This window comes from Melanotaenia boesemani, chromosome 10 (genome assembly GCF_017639745.1).
Source record: "Melanotaenia boesemani isolate fMelBoe1 chromosome 10, fMelBoe1.pri, whole genome shotgun sequence".
Taxonomy (NCBI): domain Eukaryota; kingdom Metazoa; phylum Chordata; class Actinopteri; order Atheriniformes; family Melanotaeniidae; genus Melanotaenia; species Melanotaenia boesemani.
The window spans coordinates 35,157,704-35,177,225 of NC_055691.1; the positions used below are offsets into that span (position 1 = coordinate 35,157,704).

The 19,522-nt window shown below is 39.7% G+C and overlaps 1 protein-coding gene across 1 annotated transcript in view; it reads left to right on the top strand.

Annotated features, from left to right (window-relative positions):
• Window positions 1-19,522, top strand: part of tmtc2b (transmembrane O-mannosyltransferase targeting cadherins 2b) — an 89,112-nt gene that overhangs the window by 61,378 nt on the left and 8,212 nt on the right. Inside the window, exons 6-10 of the mRNA XM_041997952.1 lie at window positions 1,852-2,036; window positions 3,360-3,438; window positions 9,124-9,245; window positions 13,743-13,824; window positions 15,526-15,640. Coding sequence (XP_041853886.1) covers window positions 1,852-2,036; window positions 3,360-3,438; window positions 9,124-9,245; window positions 13,743-13,824; window positions 15,526-15,640 — 583 coding nt within the window. The remainder of the gene's footprint in view (window positions 1-1,851; window positions 2,037-3,359; window positions 3,439-9,123; window positions 9,246-13,742; window positions 13,825-15,525; window positions 15,641-19,522) is intronic.

Here is a 19,522-nt window from a genome sequence, read left to right on the forward strand (position 1 = left end):
GGGACCCAGAATCTTTTGAGCATAAAATAAATAAAAAAGACTCCAGTGAGGGTGCTGACGGACATGACAGTCCTATCAAACCTTATGTGCTTTGTAATCTTCTGCTTGTTCCCTCCCTGATTTTACAAAATGCTCACATTTGTTCCAACCATCAATCAATGACAGATTAACAGATAAACCTAAATCTCTCTTTTTTTCTTCCCAAATTAATTATACCTCTAATCAAGCTCATGATTAGACTGGAAAATTCTCATTCAGCAAGCAATTATCCAGTCTGTTATAACTGATAAGAGGGTTAATTAATTACCCGAAATAGCAGACATTTTGAAGCCAGAATGATAATGTGACAGTTAGTGGTTTTTCTCAAGGTTGAACCATTACTCACTGCCTAATTGTGAGCTAACTGTTGGATTTTTATTCAATACAGAACTTGTTTTGTAATAAAGCTCCACTGACTTGTCTTTGCATGCAGACATCAGTGCAGGAGAGTGATGAAGTTGAAAGAGAGTTGCTTTAGTCTCTGTTTTATTTAACTGTCTCTGGTTTGTTGCAGATCATAACAATAGAAAATAATTGTCTATTAAGTATTTTTATACAAAAAGATTACAGGACAGATAGGTTTGAGGTGTGTTAGGAGCTTTCAAACAGAAAAAGGAGGAAGATCATTTAAACGATGGAAAAGAACCCAACTAACCTCATTAGATGTCAGCATCTTGAAGAGCCTTCCACATTGATCGGCTTTATCAAGTTAATTTATTCCAACAACCGGACTTGATGGGGAGTTGTTTAGAGAGGAAACTCCACAGAGACTAATTACTCTCCAGCTTTGCAATGATTCTAAGGTCTTATCTTTGACCACTCAAGAAGTCAGAAAGGTGCCCGAGGATCCGTCAGAGCACATGCAGATGTCAAGCTTACAGGAAAGCTTGAAAAGCAACAAGAAGTTCATTCATACACAAATGATGCTCATCATTTCAGCAGCTCTGCTCTCTGTGGCTTCGAGGCATCTCTCAGGGACTTGTTTGCTCATTGATGGTTTTATTTTATTAAGATGCAGCTACAAGAATCCTGCTGAAAAACAATCTCACTTAACATATCACATATAGTCAATTACTGGTCCCTGTGGATTTAAATATACCTAGAATAAAGAGTAGCTTCATAAATAAATGCAACTATTGATTAAAAAAACATCAACAGAAATATGTATGTGAACTAAGCCTGGCGCCCCAAAATATAAAATTCCAGTCAAATAAAACAAGCTTGAATCTCCGGAAGCTTCTCGATAACTAAAGAAAGTAAATATTAGGAAAGTGAGCCAATAATCATCTGTGAAGTATTTTTAACTGGTAGTTTTAGTTGTATTGTTATTATAGTTTTACTGTATGAAAACTGCTTTTTTCCAGTTGTTCATGTGTTGTGGGTATTTGGTTCAAATATTATGATACAAATCTGATTGATTTATATTTATAACTAAAGAAAAAAAAAATTCTGATCCTTACAGTTTATGGTTGCTTTAATTTTCCTCAGACTTGCATTGAAGATGTTGTGGTGCCATGTTAAATGCAGTTACGGCCACGTTGTACATGTGCATGAATATACTAGTGTGTGTGTTTATATATATATATATATATATGTGTGTGTGTGTATATGCTATGCCTGGACTCTGCTGGTAAGTTTGCATTCACACAGTTTGACTGATGGTCTCCAAAATGGGTAAAACAGCTAATTACAATCAGTGATTTTTTTTTCTTTAACACATTTCTTCATAGATCTTTTACAGTAAATGTACCACAACAGAGTCTTTTTCAGCCTGTGGTCTAAGCTACCATGATTCCTTGTTTTTCTTCACAGCAGCCTACCTGAACACGGGCATCATCCTGATGAATCAGGGTCGTATGGATGAGGCGAAGCGCACTTTTCTCACATGTGCCGACATCCCAGATGAGAACCTGAAGGACCCCCATGCTCACAAGAGCTCAGTCACCAGCTGTTTGTACAACCTGGGCAAGCTGCTCCACGAGCAGGGACACCAGGAGGTAACAATCCGAAGGCAGAAATATGCATCTCACTTTTAGCTTTGCATGGTCCTTAGCTACATATCACAATATGTTATTATGCTGAACCATACTGTTGATAAATAGCTGGAGTAATTAGATTTAAAATAGTCAGCATGTTTTTTGTTTTTTTTTAAAGCTAATACATTCATTCATTCATTCATTCATTCATTCATTATCTATACTGCTTAGTCCATTACGGGTCGCGGGTAAGCTGGAGCCTATCCCAGCATTTAACAGGTGAGAGGCAGGTACACCCTGGACAGGTCACCAGTCCATGGCAGAAAAAGCTAATTTATTATACTATTTGTCAATAACATGAGCCCAGCAGGCCGTAAAAAAACAGGCACTACAGGTTGATGACAGTCCCTCATTATAATGTGCTGTTTGTTTTCTATAATTCATATTTCACTCACTAAAAATACCATTTACATTTTGAGTTCATGTACACAAAAGAAGATTTATTTTGTCCCATATTTATGCATTTAAAACATACCTGCGAACATATTTTGTCTAGCAAACAGCCCCATTACTGCTGTGGGACTTGAAAGAGGGCTGTTTTGCATTCTGCAGGAGAAGTAAAATTTAAAACCGTTGTGAATTGAGATAAAACGCAGGCATTTGCTCAAGCAGCCTTCGGGGGAAACTGAGAAAATGCTTTGCTTTAATATGAACATTTTTCAAAATTGCGTCTGTCATAGGGGAGGCTGTGTTTGTGCAGATAATCCTCAGGCTGTTTCTAACAAATTCACTCTATTTCATGCCCCTGAAGACCTACAGTGCTGGCTAAAGCAACTGGTTTTCCAATGCTGCACATTTATGTTGTGTATAAGTAGTGATGCTGCTGATTCAATCAGGAGTGAAGCAGCGGTGCTGCTGATTCAATAAAAGCCTTTATAAATTGTTGGCATGCTGGAGACCAAGAACAGTCCCACTTCCTCTGACCTCTCACCGCAACATTTGGTTCAGCAGTAAAGTAGCTTTAGCTCTCTGTACCACTGAAACTCTGGGGGGGACTTGGAGGTGAATTGCTGAACCTACCCGCTTTACATACCAGAGTCAGCAAGTGACACTGTTGTGGTTCTCATAACAACCGTGACACTGAGGATAGACCCTTTCCACTCAGCTCTGTATGAACCACCCAACCGGTGACCCTCAATTCCACGCTGTGTATTCATATTGTCAGGGCCCCGGCTGCATTGGAGCAATGACTAGTCACCCCAGAGTCAGGTTCTCTGGCAGCATCTACACGCCCTCCAATGCAAACATCCCCCACCTTCTTTTTTCTGTTTGTTTCATTCACAGGAGGCCCTCTCCGTGTTTAAAGAAGCAATACAGAAAATGCCAAGACAGTTTGCCCCACAGAGCCTCTACAACATGATGGGTAAGCTCAGCTTTTCTTTCACCTTTACAGGCATGAAGAGATCATGGTAAAGGGATATTTTCTGGTAGAATTTGGCCGTTTCAGCTGCAGCATTTTTCCTTTTCTTAAGCGTTCTGAACTCACAAGATAAAACCTCTTTTAGATAAGTCTGAAATGCTCCAACTCACTGGCATTATAGAGAAGGTCTGCAAATAACAAGTTGTTAAAACTGCACTAGCATGTTGTGTGTGTTTTTTCTTAGTTGCCTATAGAAATGATGACACATCCAGTTCTGCTGTGATCAAAGTTAAAGGTGGCAGAACCAAATATTAGATCATGAACCTTTTTTGTGGCCAGGCAGTGTACATACTTAAAAATATGATGTTTTTTGCCATCATATCTTCCTAATTCCTGTATAGTTGAACAAACAGTTGACCATGAAAATATTTTTAAAGACTATTTTGAGATATAATTAAAATCTTATAATAACTGTTTCTAGAATTCAGTTTAAACTGATAGAGTTGGAAAAAAATTAACATTGTTTCATAAATACAAAATGATATAAAACTGACTTTCTGGCAGTTTGACGTTACTTAGCATGGTACCATATGCCTTTTTCTCTTCTTTTGTATTCTTTCTTTCTTTTTTACCTGCGATGTGCTAATTGGTCAAAGAATCAGCACCTGTAGGCATAAATGGACCCACACTGTGACACCTCCAGCAGACAGTTTACAACAAAAGTTGTATACCACATGCTTGACTAATAAATAAATACATGTTCATTAACTTTAAGTGTAGATTTAAAAAATCTTTTTTTTTTCCTGACAAGAGTTATGATCTGTAGCTGTCTGTTGTCACTTAACAAAAGGATATTCAAACATACATTTAAAAAAATCCACAAGGTCTCTGTATAAAAGTTTGCTAAAACAGTGTAGATTCACACACTTAATAAATACAAGAGGATAGGAGGGACAGGGATACTGTCTGTAGTGGAAGACAAAGCATGGACAAAGCTGCGTACCATGTCATGATGTTCCTGTTTAGATTAAAAATAAGAAAACACTTTGACATTTCTTTTCAACTCACAGGCCATGTACACCCATTCATACCAGCTTTTATTAGCCCAAGCCTTGTTTAAAACAATTAATTTGCTTTCATTCTGTGAAACAATGTTTTGACTCAGCAGTAGTGAGATTTACAATATCATGTTAAACTGAGCTAATTTGCTTTTCACTGCAAGGACAACCAGCTTGTTATGTTACAGCTGCACAACAGCTGCTCACAGCCTCATTATATCGGCTCTCTTCATTGCTTTTAGCTTTTTTTTCTGTCTCTCTGCCTCTCCCTGCTTTCTCTCCCACACACACGCACACACATGCAACTACGTAGACACACAAGAAACCTGGGATGTGTGCACGCCTGACATAGTAGGGCTACAGGTTTGCTTGCATGCTGGTAAAATGCGATGTGACATATTTCTGAGATTATGTCAGTGTTGATGACAGCTGGAGGCACCATTGAAAAGCAGCGCTGCGTCTGTAGTGGAGACACTGAGCCAGATATCTGTGATTTCTGCTGCTTAACGTTGTTTCCTAGCTAAACTGATTTGCACATTTGGCACACCTGCTCGTATCTATTTCCAGTTTCACTCGTCGTGCAGCTCTCATGCTGTTTGTCAGACGCCAACGAGCAGAAGCTTTCATCAGAAGCAGTCCTGGGTGGTAATCTGCACCCTTCTGGTCTCGCTCCAACGCTCTCTGGTGGGCTCAGGAATGTTCCACTCCGTGAAGGTTTCAGCTCCTTGGACTCGGTGTCACTTCTAATTGCATGTTGATGTTTGTGCTAATCTCACTCGGAGGTCTGCTGCCAGGAAGGAGAGTCATTCTGGCTGTTTTAAAACCCATCAACAAAAGTAGAGTTCACGTCAAAACAGACTTACGTATGCATTTTTAAACGGTTAAGCACACTGAGCTTGTTGTACTCAAATCCAGATAATCCAGGCTGTAAACATATGGATAATAAAGCATAACAAACTTATATTATTAACTCTTGGAATCAATTCTAGCATACAGCTAGTTATACAAGTCCCAGTTTTGGAACAAAAGAACAACTGGCATGCCAATATGAGAATATAAGAAGGTATTAAAATAAAATTCGGTTCTTTGGCAGAATGGAAAGGGACCAATTTTGAATAATTACATAGTTATTTAAGTATACACTGATTCAGTTATCAGCAAGCTAATAGCGTATGCTAAGCACGGCTCAGGTTTTTTTTTTATTGTTTGGCTGTTTTTTTCTTCAGTTTTTAATTTTGTTTTGTAACTGATACCATCTGATGCTACCTCAGTAGAGGTGCCACTTAAACTCAGATGAGGCTAAGCAATAATATTAAAACGCTGCAGGCCACTGACTCTCTGCTCTGTTTGATGTTGTGCTTAACCATAGGGCCTTGGCCCATGCTTGGGCCTCAACAGAGCCGGCTTTCCACTAAGCAGACTAAGCGACCGCTTAGGGCCCCACACCATTAGGGTGCCCCCAACGGGAGAAAGTTGTTTCACTGAGTGCTTTATGGGCTTCCTTGTGAAGAGGAATTATCCATCGGGGGCAGACAAAAGAAAAAAAAAGAAGACTGACGAACTATCCCGTAAAATACGGAATTATTTCTTAGTTTGACAGTTAAACATCTCCCGACATTTTATTGCTTCAGTAGGCGCTGTCACGGTTGCCTAGAGACAGACGCCACATGCCGGCGCTGCTCAAAATACCTGCGCCTGTTTAAAATGTCCTTTGCACCCGATGCTCCACCACGTCCTCAAATGCGAAAACTCTTTCATCCTTAGCTGGACAGCGTCAGTGGAGATGTTTACAAAACACATTGTAAAATGTGTCGGCGCATGTTTTCAGGGTTGGCGGTGGGCTGTCTGACATCATGCATCAGGAGAGCAACACTGGAGGCTCGTAGGAACACAAGACTAGAGCGTCAGGTCCCAGTTCTTCAGCCCCATCATCTCCTGAGACTGATCTGGTGTAGGACATCATGATTGATCCATGAACTTGGAAGTTTTTAAAGTCGAATAAATGATCATTTATTTAATATACCGTTGTATTAGCCATTTTTAATGTTATATATGTCCATTTAAAGATAAAGTCAGACTAATGGATTAACAGTTAATAAATAAATATTCAGAGAAAATGTTTATTTTTAAAATATAACTTAACTTTAAAAGTTACATTAAGTTCTCAATGTATTTAGTTTATATTTTAAAAATTCATTGTCACACACTCCTCACAACAGATCTGCTTTAGTTACTGGTGCTACGTGGTAGATTATACAGTATCTCTTAAACTAAGTTAAGTGATTGTTCAATAACTAAGTTGTGTGCATGTGGTATTTTGTTGTATATTTTCCTCTTCTATTTTAAATAGGGATGCATGTTATTACAGCTTAATGGAGCCTAATTAATAGCATTTTATATGCAATAATGTAGCACAATACGGTCTCCAGGAGTGTTTTGAATAAGTTAACATACAATATACAATGACTTACAGGTTCACATCTTCCCAAAAATTTTGTTCATGGCGTGACGGGGTTATTCTGCTTAGGGCTCACTGAAGTCTAGAGCCGGCTCTGGTCCTCAAGTGCCACTTGGAGGGTCTGCAAAAACTCTGAGTTTTGCACCTGTGGGCCACAGGACCATAGAGGTTATCAGTTGAAGACACAGTAGATATCACTGTTATTCAGCTTCCCACCACTTGGTGGCGTTAACAGTCAGTATGTTTGACGAGCTTCAATAAGCAGAAGAAGACATTCAGCTAAACGCTAGCCTGTAACGAAAGTTATGGAACAAAAAGTGAAGATGGACGTGGACCCCAACCCACTAAAAAGTACAATCCAGATCATTAAAAACGGTTTTATGAACGGAGGTGTCGAAGCAGAACAAAGAAAAAATATGGAAATGAGCGACAGTTTTTACACGAAAAGGTCTCTGTTGTTAGACAGCGCTTACAAAATACTAAGACAAGTTAAATAAATTATTTATTTACATGTTTTTATTTAGATAAATAAATAAAATGTACATTTTAATTACATTTTTTTCATGAATCTTTTAATTGATAAAATTTCCATTTTTTTTTCTCATCAGTTTATAAAGTCCCTTTTCTATTTGGGGTCATAAAAACTAATTAATAATTAGTAGTTTTTGTCTTAATAAGCCTGACTTGTGCTTTTTAAATTTGTTGTTGTTGCAACCAGATTTTTTTCATTCACTCATTTCACACTTCCAGACCAACGCAACTCATATACTGCACACATATGCAGGCATCACCAAAGGTCATTATTCCACATAGACCAGCATTCACACAAAACTATCAGCCTCCAGTCCAGTTCTGCTCTCTCTCCCCTACCCTCATCAAAAAGTTTCAAGTTGTTTATTTCTCACGTGTACCTGCAACATGGCGGTGAAATGCAGCATTAGATCGTCTCCTAAACAACAGGGGCTCCTAAAAGTGTTCAGGCACCAAACAACCTGTGGAGGAATGTTAATCCAGCAGGACCAACTAAATATTATTTTCAGTAAAATAATCAATGTCATTACCACTTTAAAGAAAGACAAACACACACACACATACACACACATGCCATATGGAGTTGTAAACAAAAACTTCAGACATCAACATTTAACCAACAAGCATTTTAAAAGCTGCTATCACACCATTTACAACCAGAAAAACACACTGATAAAGTCAAAAAGTTCCCTCATCAGCATTTACCCGTCAAACACGTAATGTGGGAAACGGGCCCATGTGGTCAAGTTATGATGTGACTGGAGGACGATCACGCTCCCCACCGATCCACAGCTGCCTTTATCTTATTACGTAGCAACAGTAAAATGAAATTTCAGTCCTTAAATCTGAAGGCTGCACTGATGGGAAACATTTTCTCATTATTCACTTTTACATGTAAAGGCCTTAAACCTTTAGCTTTTTCTGAAAACAGATGGAAGTTTGATGCCTTTTTAAATACCACCGTGTTAAGAGATGTCATTACTGAGTGTTGTTGCTGATTCGAAAAGGAATGTTTTCATATCCTTACAAAGGACCCCAAGTTGTGTTTAGGCGCGTGTCACCTGTTTATTGCAGTCTTTCCGCAAAAGTGATTAGCTGTAATCCCAAAGGCATTAAAATCTCATTCCGTTCTAGTCTAAACAACTTGTCCCGTCCTTTGGCGGCTCATAATGGTCAATGTAGATTAAAAAATAAACCATAATACAAATGGGTTAGATCCACAACCTTCGCCTTGAACAGGTTATGATGTGGATTTTATCTGTGTTGTGTTATTAGCCCATGTTGTCATACAGGAGTTATTTAATTGGCTGGAGGAGAGGTCACTGTTGTTTCAGGTGTTAGCAGGCAGTTGGCTCTGGCTGTGGGGGAAGTATCACATGATGTCGGAAAGAGTTGGAGAATGCTGAACTTATCCTATAATGAGATTTTTATCTGAGAAAAATGAGTAAATAACTTCTGTAGTGTGTGTGTGACCAGGTTAAAACTGACATGCATCACCATTCAAAGTCTTTTTTAGCCCAATATAAAACCCAACGACATGGAGTTCACTTTCTACCCCACTTTATTGAAGCCTGTAATGAAAGTCCTCGGGTGAACAATGAAAAGCTGTGTGATGTTTGACTGCTGCTGTTGCTCCCACAGGAGAGGCCTACATGAGACTGAACAAGCTGACGGAAGCTGAACACTGGTACAGAGAGTCGCTGAGAGCCAAGCCGGACCATATTCCTGCACACCTCACTTATGGAAAACTCTTAGCTGTGACGGTAAGATTAGCTTGTTTTTCACACACTTATCTTTGACCAAACTTATCCCATTTAAGAAAACTCACTTTATTTATGGTAAAAGTTAGAAGATCAGTGATCTCATCATCAGTTCTTCTCTGCCACTTACAGCTGTCTCTTTTTGGCTTTGGAGAGGCTGCTGTTGTAATAAAAAACAGCATTAGAACTGTTGTTATTGAGATCATTTCAGATTGAAGGAAATTCTTTGTTATGACTTCATAAAGTTGAATGCTATGAAGGCTGTAGTCTTATACATTTATCGTGTTTGCAGAGTTACCCAAACAGACAGTTCAGGGTCTTTTGCACATTGATAGACGTACAGCGGATGAAGCTGATCAGGAGGAGCAGTAACCTTTAAGACGGGAATTAGAGGAAACATTTCAGAGGGTCAGAAGAAGGGTGGAGACCTGCTCTTCCGCTTATACCCCTCTTTCCTGCTAAAATGAAAGGACAGAAATGTGTTCAGAAGCCTGAAGCAGTGGTATCTGGGTTTCCACAGAGAAGCTAAACTCTTCCTGGCCCTGTCCCTCTTCATTTCCCCATGGAAACAGAATCCTTTTCGAGTTCCCTTCACTTTACAGTCTGCCCTAAATGATGATTTAAATGTATTTGCAATGATTGGTGATTGATTCATTTCCAGAGTTTTTCATTCGACTTTAACCTTTTTGGGATCAACATATATGAAGCCCTTTTATTTTGGTTAATAAGCCCAAAATAAAGCCATATACTACTGTCAACCCCGACTGCCAGCTGCTGGCTAACCCATCTCAGAATGTGAATTAGGTAGAAAAGGTTTGTGCTTCTGTAACAAAATCCACCCACCGGCTCCTCTATGGATTACTAATTAACACATTATATGTTGGCTGTTAGATTCATACAGAAACTGAAGTGTAAAAACCACACACTGCGGGGTTTCATGTGCCAGAAGCAACTGAACGCAGCCAAGAAATAGTTTGGCTTGCACCCCCTGTAAAAATGCATTGTGTCTTTTTTGTACTTTATGACAGATTTTCCATTTGGATGCAACCAGACTGAGAACTTTTATTCATTCCAGTATCTGCACTAAGCTGAACAAACAGTCTATAAAGTTAATAAGATTCTTATTTTGTACCTATACATCTGTGGCTCTGTATTATCAGTAGTTGACACGTAGTTGTGTGGTGGTAAATCTGCGTGTGCCTAAATTAAATTGAACTGCAGCACCGTGGTGGATTGATTTTCCATTCGGCTCTCTAACTGAACCGTCAGCTGAAAGAATGGATCAGCTGGCAGCACGGATAAAAGTCTCTCGTTAAGCTGACATGGATTCCTGTTAAGATGCCAGTGGACATCTGAAATGAAATGAAACTAGATCCTGTCAGCAAAGACGGACTCAGGGTAGAACACAATTCTTTAGAGGGAAGCGTTAAGACTCGGTGGAGTGGACTCAGGGAAGAAGTCTGTGGATTGTGAAGAGAAACTCATTTTTAAAGAATGTATTATTGATTCAGGAGGAAAATGGAGTTCAGACCTGCAGGGATAAATCTCTGCAAATCTCCTGCCATGATGGATGGTTGAAGGTTTTGAGCCCTTGAGATCTTCTGAGTGTGAATGTCATCAAAGAAGCAAACTTTACGCTTCCTTTATTTATTAGTGGCAGTTGAGTGAAAGACTTTAGCAAAAATGTGGTTAAATGCATGCTCTCAGCCACTCTGCCTCTGCCTCATGTCCGCAGCATTTAAACATGATCAAGAGCAGTACAGGAAGCTGACCTGCTCCCAAGCCCTCGATCATGCCCTACCTCTGCCCTTCCTGTGGAGCAACTTTGAATGATGAGCACACTTCAGATTCTTTTTGGGGTTTTGAGGTTCCCCTTGAGAAAGGTGAGGAAGGTGCATGAAAAGGATTGGCAGCAGGGTCAGGGAGGGGTGAGGTGTGGATGCTGGCTCTGAGCTTGTAGAGGACATATGGAGTGGATAGTTGCTGTGATTTGTAGCAGAGGAAAAAAATAGGGAAGGAAGGGGAAAGTTAATCAAACAGATCAGTATTGCTGCCCTGCACATTGTGTCACTACAGACCTCTACTGACACCCCAGGGGGACAAGATAGGTTTCAGGCTTTGTGCTCACCAGTGGTCAGGGATGCACTGAGCCACTGTGATGGCCGTAATATTGATTTCAGTCGTCCTCCTGTCATTTCCTCAACTAATATGATGCAGGCTTCATTCATAGTCTGCAGCATGTCCCAAGAGCCAGAGCAGCATGTGCAGCTTGTCTGATGTAACCAGGAGATATGAGGATATGGTATGCACACAATCAGCTGATGTGAATGACAAGTTAGTTTTTTCTTCTTTATTTCTATTTTTCCACCCCTTCCAAACTAGTGCCCAGGTACTATCAGGCGAGAGGCGGTGTGAGGACTAATCCAGGGAGACCCTCCGCTACTGCTGAGGTGGCATGTCAAAGTAGAACAGATGAGAGTCTGACTATTTTCTTAACGATGTCAAGGAAATCTGGAAGGACTTAAGCATTTCTTGGCTGCTGGAACAGCAGTGGAGAACTTTTATTACATGTCCATGTTGCCGTCCAGCTTAACATGATACAAGGTTAATGTTTGTTATGCTGGTTAATGCTAACGGGCGAAGAGACAAGGGGCTGTGATGTTGCTGAGAGAAAATAACTAATCTAGAAGATATTATTAAATGTAACATTATTTTCTCTTATCAGGGCAACGGTGCTAAAATATGTCATTTCTGTTAGTCTTTCATCTGTTTTCGTGCAGGTGAATAGAGAAAGTTATGATAATAATGCAGACATGATGACAAGACTTACTATCATCCATCTTTTTCCAGTCCAGGTGTATCTCTGTAGTCAGTAACATGCAGATCAGAAGAATTCAACTAAACTTTTAGATAAATGACTTTTGACAGTTTGTGAAATAACCCACAGGTGAGGGTTTTTATTCTGTTGCATAAGTGTTCTTTGAACAACAAAATAGTTACATGTAGAAAAATGCTTTTCTTCCTCACCTTAATCAAAGAAAATCAGTTCATATCTGAAAAGTGGTGGAGTAGTTAACTTTCATTCAGTAACAGTTAAAATCCAAAAATCTTAGATGGAAACAGTCTAATATGTCATTTATCTGACTGTATGCATGGGCTCCATGAATATTCTTAGATGTGTCTCAATCCAAATCCTGCATCCAGTCACAACTGCAACTCATTTCAGAGCATGAAAGCTTCATCCTGACAAACAGATGGAAGCCTCTGTTTTTATAAAAACAGCTGGCTTTCAAATGTACACATTCCTACATCTGTGAATACAACTACAAAAATATACAACAGTGATGCTTTTCAGATGGGAGCAGCGTTGGCTACTTGGGCATCGTCAGCTCTATTAAACACGTACTTAGCACGGGCTTTATTTTCTGCTGCATCAAGGGAAACTAAACGGAGATATTTACATTACAAAATGATGTATTTATTAAAAAGCTCAGCTCACTGAAAACGTAGTTTGACTAAGTGTCAAAGTGCTGGATGGATCTGAGCTCATACTTAAATTGGACTTGCATGGTCTAATTTACTGTATTTTACACTTATATAAATAATTTTTACTGGCTTGTACAGTCTTTATACAACCCTTTTTTTCTGGTGCTATTGCTCATTACCTCATGTCTTGGACAGATACAGTATCATTTGATGATGTACATTATTCATAAAAAGTTATTACATCTGGGACTTACAGCATTCTTATGTTTACATTAGCAATGCATCCACTTTTACAGATGAATGCACGTAGTTAATTACTGATCAGATTGCATCTGTTGCCGACCTGAGAGCATGAATGTGTCCATCCCAGCTGGCACTTATTGGCCAGCTGTTCTGTTCCATATGAGCTGTGATTGGTTGCATGTCACGGGGTGAAGAGCTCTTCACGTCTGCAGGGCTCATCCTCCCGTTATAAATTCTTTTATCTTTTAAAGGCTTGAACAACAATGCATATGAACAACAAAGCATATACACATAAAACTGTAGTGTTTGTAAGTGAGCCTACAAATCTGTGTAGACAAATGAGCCTTTCTGTTGCCCCTCCCTTTCCTCTCCTGTCTATCCCGCTGCAGTAATTCCTTATTTTCATTCAGCATTCGCTGTGGTGTCTCTTAGCGTTCAGGCCACACACCCAGGAAACTGGCAGTTATGCTCTGTGAAGTGTTATTTGCACAGATAAAAGTGTGTAATGAATGAGTCTTTGCTCCGTCTGGTCTGCTGTGCCAAACATGACAGTCTGCAGTCCGACGGACGACACATGAGCTTGAAGGAATGAACTTGTGGTCCACATGTTTCATGGCTGTTCATAAAGATTTATTCTTAAGTAGGTTTGTGATTGTTTGAGGGACATTATGTATACATAAACGTTTTCTGGCTGCTGAGTGAACTGTGGTGTTTTTAGAATGAAGGGTGTTTGACACAGTAATGATGCTGTATTTAATCCTTCTCTCTCAGGGGCAGAAAACAGAAGCAGAGAGGTACTTCCTGAAGGCCATCCAACTCGATCCCACTAAAGGCAACTGTTACATGCATTATGGTAAGTTTTGTATTTCTCCTTTAAGTTTGACATGTCCTGACTTGATTCTCACATCTTAAATGTTTGATTTGGCAATTTAGCACATACTCGCAGCACTTGAGCACACAAAGGCAGGAATTTACACATCTTGGCAGGTTGCTTGGACAGCAGTGTTCGCTGACCCTTCTGCCACTTCTTCCTCTAAACATCCATTTCTCAGCCTGTACGAGGTGAGAGGAGAGTCTCGAGATGAGAGGATGATTTCCTCACATTGTTCACTTTGATTTTATGAAAACATGGAACGTGACAATTTCAGCATCCCTCTTTTTTCCATTATTGTCATGAGAATCATGCATGCTCTGTAGTTGCACCACCACCTCTTCTTTAAATGTGACGTAGCTCATGTTGGTTATTATCTCCTTAAAAGCTCTTAAAGTAGAGTCGGCCTAAAAAAGCTTTTTTAAATGAAATAATGTGTCAGCTCACCGTTTTCCCACCTAGTTAAAGTGAGATTTTAAAATAGTCAATGCGCCAAATTAATGATGCATTCTGGTATTTTGTCACAGTATCAGACGTCAAATATGTCGTTTTAAAGATCAGTTCATCAGTTGATTGTAAAATGATCTGTATTGATCCACACAAAGAAAGCTTCAGTTGAGGAAACGATCCATCCATTTTTCTATGTCCAACAGATTTCTGTATTTCTAATTCAGCGCACCAACATGCAGCGTTGTAAACGGTTGGTTGTTAAAAGCAACAGCCTGCATCCAAGTACAGCAAAGAAACGTGCTGCTTGTGTCAGTTAAAACATAAAGTTAATGCTTCATTTTGATGGAATCCACTCCAGTCAGTTTCTGTTGCTAATTCAGGAAAAACCTTGTATAATCAAGAAATATTGCTAAACTGGGAGGAATCATATGATGTCATATGGTTTTAATTTGTTGAGACTTGTTTTGCATCGTCTGTGGAGTGTTAAAAATTTGTTCTGCTTATTTTATGCTGCAAAAACTTGGAGCTACTGTACGTTCTACATGTATGTCCAGACTAGACCTTAAAATACGTGTCAAATATCCAAGATTTTAAATAGCCACCTCAGGTTACTGCCACTTTGTGATCCATTGTCTCCTTTTTGCTTACTGGTTTGTTTTGATGCATCAAACCCCTCAGAGCTCTTTCTACATGCAGTCATGGTTTGAGGACTTGTCTGTCTATCACCTCAGGCCTGCGCTGCGGCTGCAGCTTCTTCCACAGTTATTACGGAAAATAAGCTTAAGTTAACTGTGTGCTTTACCATCCTGGTCCAGTCATAGACCTAACCAAAGTCAACAGTGTATTAATTCATCTCTATCCTGGCCCTTACCAAGGGGTCCACCCCTGGTTCATGGCCCTGTAAAGCTCCAGTAATCCCATCTGATTAGGCGGCTCCCCAGAGGTCGACTGCAATCCAGACACACCTGTAATAAGACACAAACCTCCTCCAAGAAATATTTTCATCAGACAGAAACCAATCAAAGTCAGCTAGTCTGAAAAATGGCCCTGAGAGATGCCCTACGATGGATGGTTTGTTGCACTCATCTAGTGTTTCAGCCTTTTTACAGAGGCAGAGTAAGCTGTCCCTGCATTTGAGCCAAATGCAACATTATTAGACTGCATATCCCTCTGTGCCTCTGTGGGGATCCTTTAGTGTTTTAATAGCAGTGCTGCTTTCTCCTGCCCTGGTAGGTCAGTTTTTATTGGAGGAGTCCCGGCTGCTGGAAGCAGCAGAGATGGCAAAGAAAGCTGCACACCTCGACAGCAGGGAGTTTGATGTGGTCTTCAGTGCAGCCCACATGCTCAGGTAAGAGTTTGATTGGATTTTTTTTTACCCCTTCTTGTTGATACCACAGTCCAAACACATATACAGAGTTACTGTATGTACTTTATTCTGAGGAGATGAGATGGATGGGCTGCAGTTTTCTGGGCTGGATAGAAAGCAGAGAGGGAGGTCTACTGTCTGCACGGTTTATCCAGGGGCTTACACTATTCCACAGCCTGAGTGATTTACTTGGCTGTGCTTGGTAATCTCTCTCTTTCTCCTTGCAGTGAGAGCCCTGGAACTGCTGCTTTGTCTTAGCACTTATTGCAGCTTTATATGTTTGCAGCTTTATATATCTCTTCCTCGCTGTTTCACTCCTTCCCGTTGGGTTCGTACAAACGTTGAACGTTTGCTGTTGAATCACTACGAAGTTCAGCTGATGAGCTTGAGCAGAAAAACCCTTCAGCTGCTGTGGTTGTGAACAAGAGCCATGAGTGAAAATGTATAAATAAAGCAATCTGTAATCTTTCTACATGCTGGCCAACTGATGGAATAAAACTGTAATGTCATATTGACCAGAGGAGAAGTCCTTGTTTAAACTCATTACGGTTTACGGTCTTTTCTTTATTAAGATAATAGCGTCCTGATTATCAGGAAATTGTTATTTTTGGGTAAAATGTCTGAAAACTGTCCATCAGTACCACACAGCTCTGTGTAAGATAGTTAACTCACTTCATTTAGCTTCCCTTACCAGTCTGATCATGCAGGATCCAAACCACCAACTGTTTTCAGTACAGAGAGCTTCTTCCAGGGTCAAGGCCCCTGGTAGCGCTTGGGTTGTACTCCTCTCCGCCTGCTTGGCATGTCTTACGTCGCCGTAGCTTATGTTATTTATATGTTTGTCTTGGACGCAGTCGTGGAAAGGCCCTCGGTTGATGGAGACATGGGGGAATCTACACAGCAGAAGGGAAGAGATTACGAGGAGAAACGGAAGCTCACAAACGTGTGCAAGTCATTTATGACCCTCCTGGGCCTTTGGTTTTTGACCATTTGGCCTTCAAACCAACAATTTCCCTCTGCCTCCTAAAACAGTTGTTTACTTTCCTGATTTTGCTTTCTTTCCTAATTTAGTACATGTTTACATTGCAAATGTAGGACAAGAGAAGCTGCTCACAGGCTTACATGCCGGTGCTTGGAAAGTGAAAAATTACACTAAAGTACAGTTTGTTGACAGTCACAGAAAGCCAGGTGGAAATAAGCAGGTTATGCACTCATAGTTTACCTTATCTAAACCATCTAAACCATACATCTTATACAATATAATACCAGTATATAATAATAGGTATGTCAGTTATCCTTATTTGGCTGAAAGTGTGCATACTGGCTTGTAAAGATAATCCTGTAAAGGCAATAAAGGTTAGATTTGGTGCTCTGCTCATGTAGTGCTGCCTTAGGCTGAAGATGTGATTGCTCAGTGTAGCATTTTAACTTCTTACTCTAACAAGATGTAATTCTCCGCATGAAACAGACAGAAGGCTGCAGTTTATGCACAAATATCTGGCTTTTGTAGAAAATGCAATTGGCTCATTCGTTTATTGCAGCGATGTGACGCTTACAAGCAGTTTTGTCAGTGTTGTGGTTTGTGCTTGTGTGGTTTAATAATCCATCGTTTGTCAGGAAGACAAGATGATCATTAGTTTGGCTGCTCATTTAAAATGTGTTCAAGAAGTTTTGCTTCCTCGAGGGTTTTGTTTTTTGCTGTTTTGTTTTTTTTCCTCCACCACTCATTTATATCCCATTTTTCCACTCTGATCCTCACACGACTCATCCTCGGGTTGACAGCCAGACGGTGGTTTACAGAGTCTCTTAAGTGTTCTCATGACCCACAGTCAGGCAGCTCTGGGAGGTCTTGTTGCTCTGCTGGTCAGCTAGTGTGGCAACTCTCCAGTCTCCTCCGATGATGTCTGTAAATATGTGATAATGACATTATAGATCATGTTCTTGTGCATTTATCTTCTCAGAGGATTGTGTTTTCAAAACACTTTGCTGGCAAACAAGCGTATGGTTGTGGCTGGATGTGAAACCTACATTTATAATCTTAGGACCAATTCAGCAGCTCATGTTAATGTTGGGAAAGTGAAATGCTTCCTCAGAAGCAGGCTGGAAAGACTCAGTTGTGTTAAAAAAACAGTCAAGCTGTATTCTTTGTGTATGAAGTGTGTCAATGAAGAACTCGTTTTGCTCCAGCCCCAGATGTGAAGCTTTGTTTTGATTTGATAAGTCCACCACTCCCCCTGCTCTTTTTTTATTGTTTTGCAGTGTAGGCAGCTACTTGCAGCACTAGAACAGATTTTGTTCTGTTGTTTATGGCTTTCCACAAAGGGAAAGTATGTACAAATACCTCTGCATTGTCAGGCAACCACCAAAAACAACATGTAGCTAACAAATGACCTGTGATTCTGATTGTTTCATGTCGTTCTAGATTTTGTAAAGCTTGAAGTCAGAGCAACTGTCTTCTCACAGACTACTTCAATTACAAATTATGACTCTTTTTGCATGAAGTTTTGTACAGACATTTTACTAGTAATAAACCATGAAGACTTTGGGGATTCACCGATCTCTCATTAGCAGTAAGGTCATGCTGTTAATGCACAATGTCTCTGCTCTTATTGGGTGAATTGCTATGCAAACTGGTAAATAAATCTGACCCACTCACTATAAAGTGTAAATACATTTTACACTGTTATCTGGTTGGTGTCTTTAACAGTCTCTTACTTTAAGACAATATGTTAACATATGCCACTATGCCACCACAACCTGGTCATTCCTAGCAGCTTCTTGCATTTAATACAAACTTTATTCAGCACTTTCAGCCAAAAAAACAGAAGACAAATACAGATGTTATCTCTTGAATTAGGCCCACATAAAAGAAATTGGTTATCAGGATCTAAAATCATTATATTATAGACCATGTTATAAGTAACTAAAGGCCTGTAAATTTCTCCACTGAACTAAGACGAAATAAAACATTTTTAACATTTCAAACTAAATATGAATTCTGTGTTCTTGGGTCACCTTGACTTTGATCTGAAACCATGCAGATGATGACTGACAGCCTAAATGAAACTGGTCCTAAAGGCTTCATCTCCTTTCATCATTACGATTTAAGGAGCTGTAGTCGACGACTCTGACCTTGACTTTGTTAAACTTGAATTATTTGCAATTAAGCAATTGTTACCAGCGGTGAAAAGCCTGAAGCTGTGGACCATGAAGGAGGTTTCTGAGACTCTGCATCATTCATTTAAGGAAGTGTTTGGTGGTAGAAGAGCTGTAGGTTTGGGTTACAGTAATAGTAGGCAGAAAATTGGTTTGTGAAGAGAGATAAGCAGCATAATATTGTGTATTTGTGTCTTAACCAAATATTTTTGGTACCTACAGTTGATTTACCAGGAATCCCTTTTGTCAGATTAAGACATGTGACATGTTTTAGTCTATCTGTAGCATCCAGACTTTTTATGATCATATGAATTATTTTAAGTTCCCTTAGTTTTTGCACACCCTAAGAAGTTTGTATTGATCCAGTATGGAAAGTCGCATTAACCCAAACATCTGAAACATAAATACACAGTGAATATTTCTCAATCCCACTAGATTCTAAGTTTCTTTCAACCATCTAATAAACCAAATATCCCGACCTCAAGCTATGGTTAGATCAGAAACTGCTTGTTGTGCACTGCTCAGCACAGATGTTATCAAGTGAAAGATGCTATCAGTCGAGAACCGTACGAGCAATTGGATCAGCTTTTCCCATCTCTCACGCTGTTCCTCTAATTTTATTTTCCCACTGACCCATGAGAACCAGTAAACACCCAGGGTTCAAGGCCTCATCTGAAGCCAGGAGCAATAAAAATGAGTAATGATTGC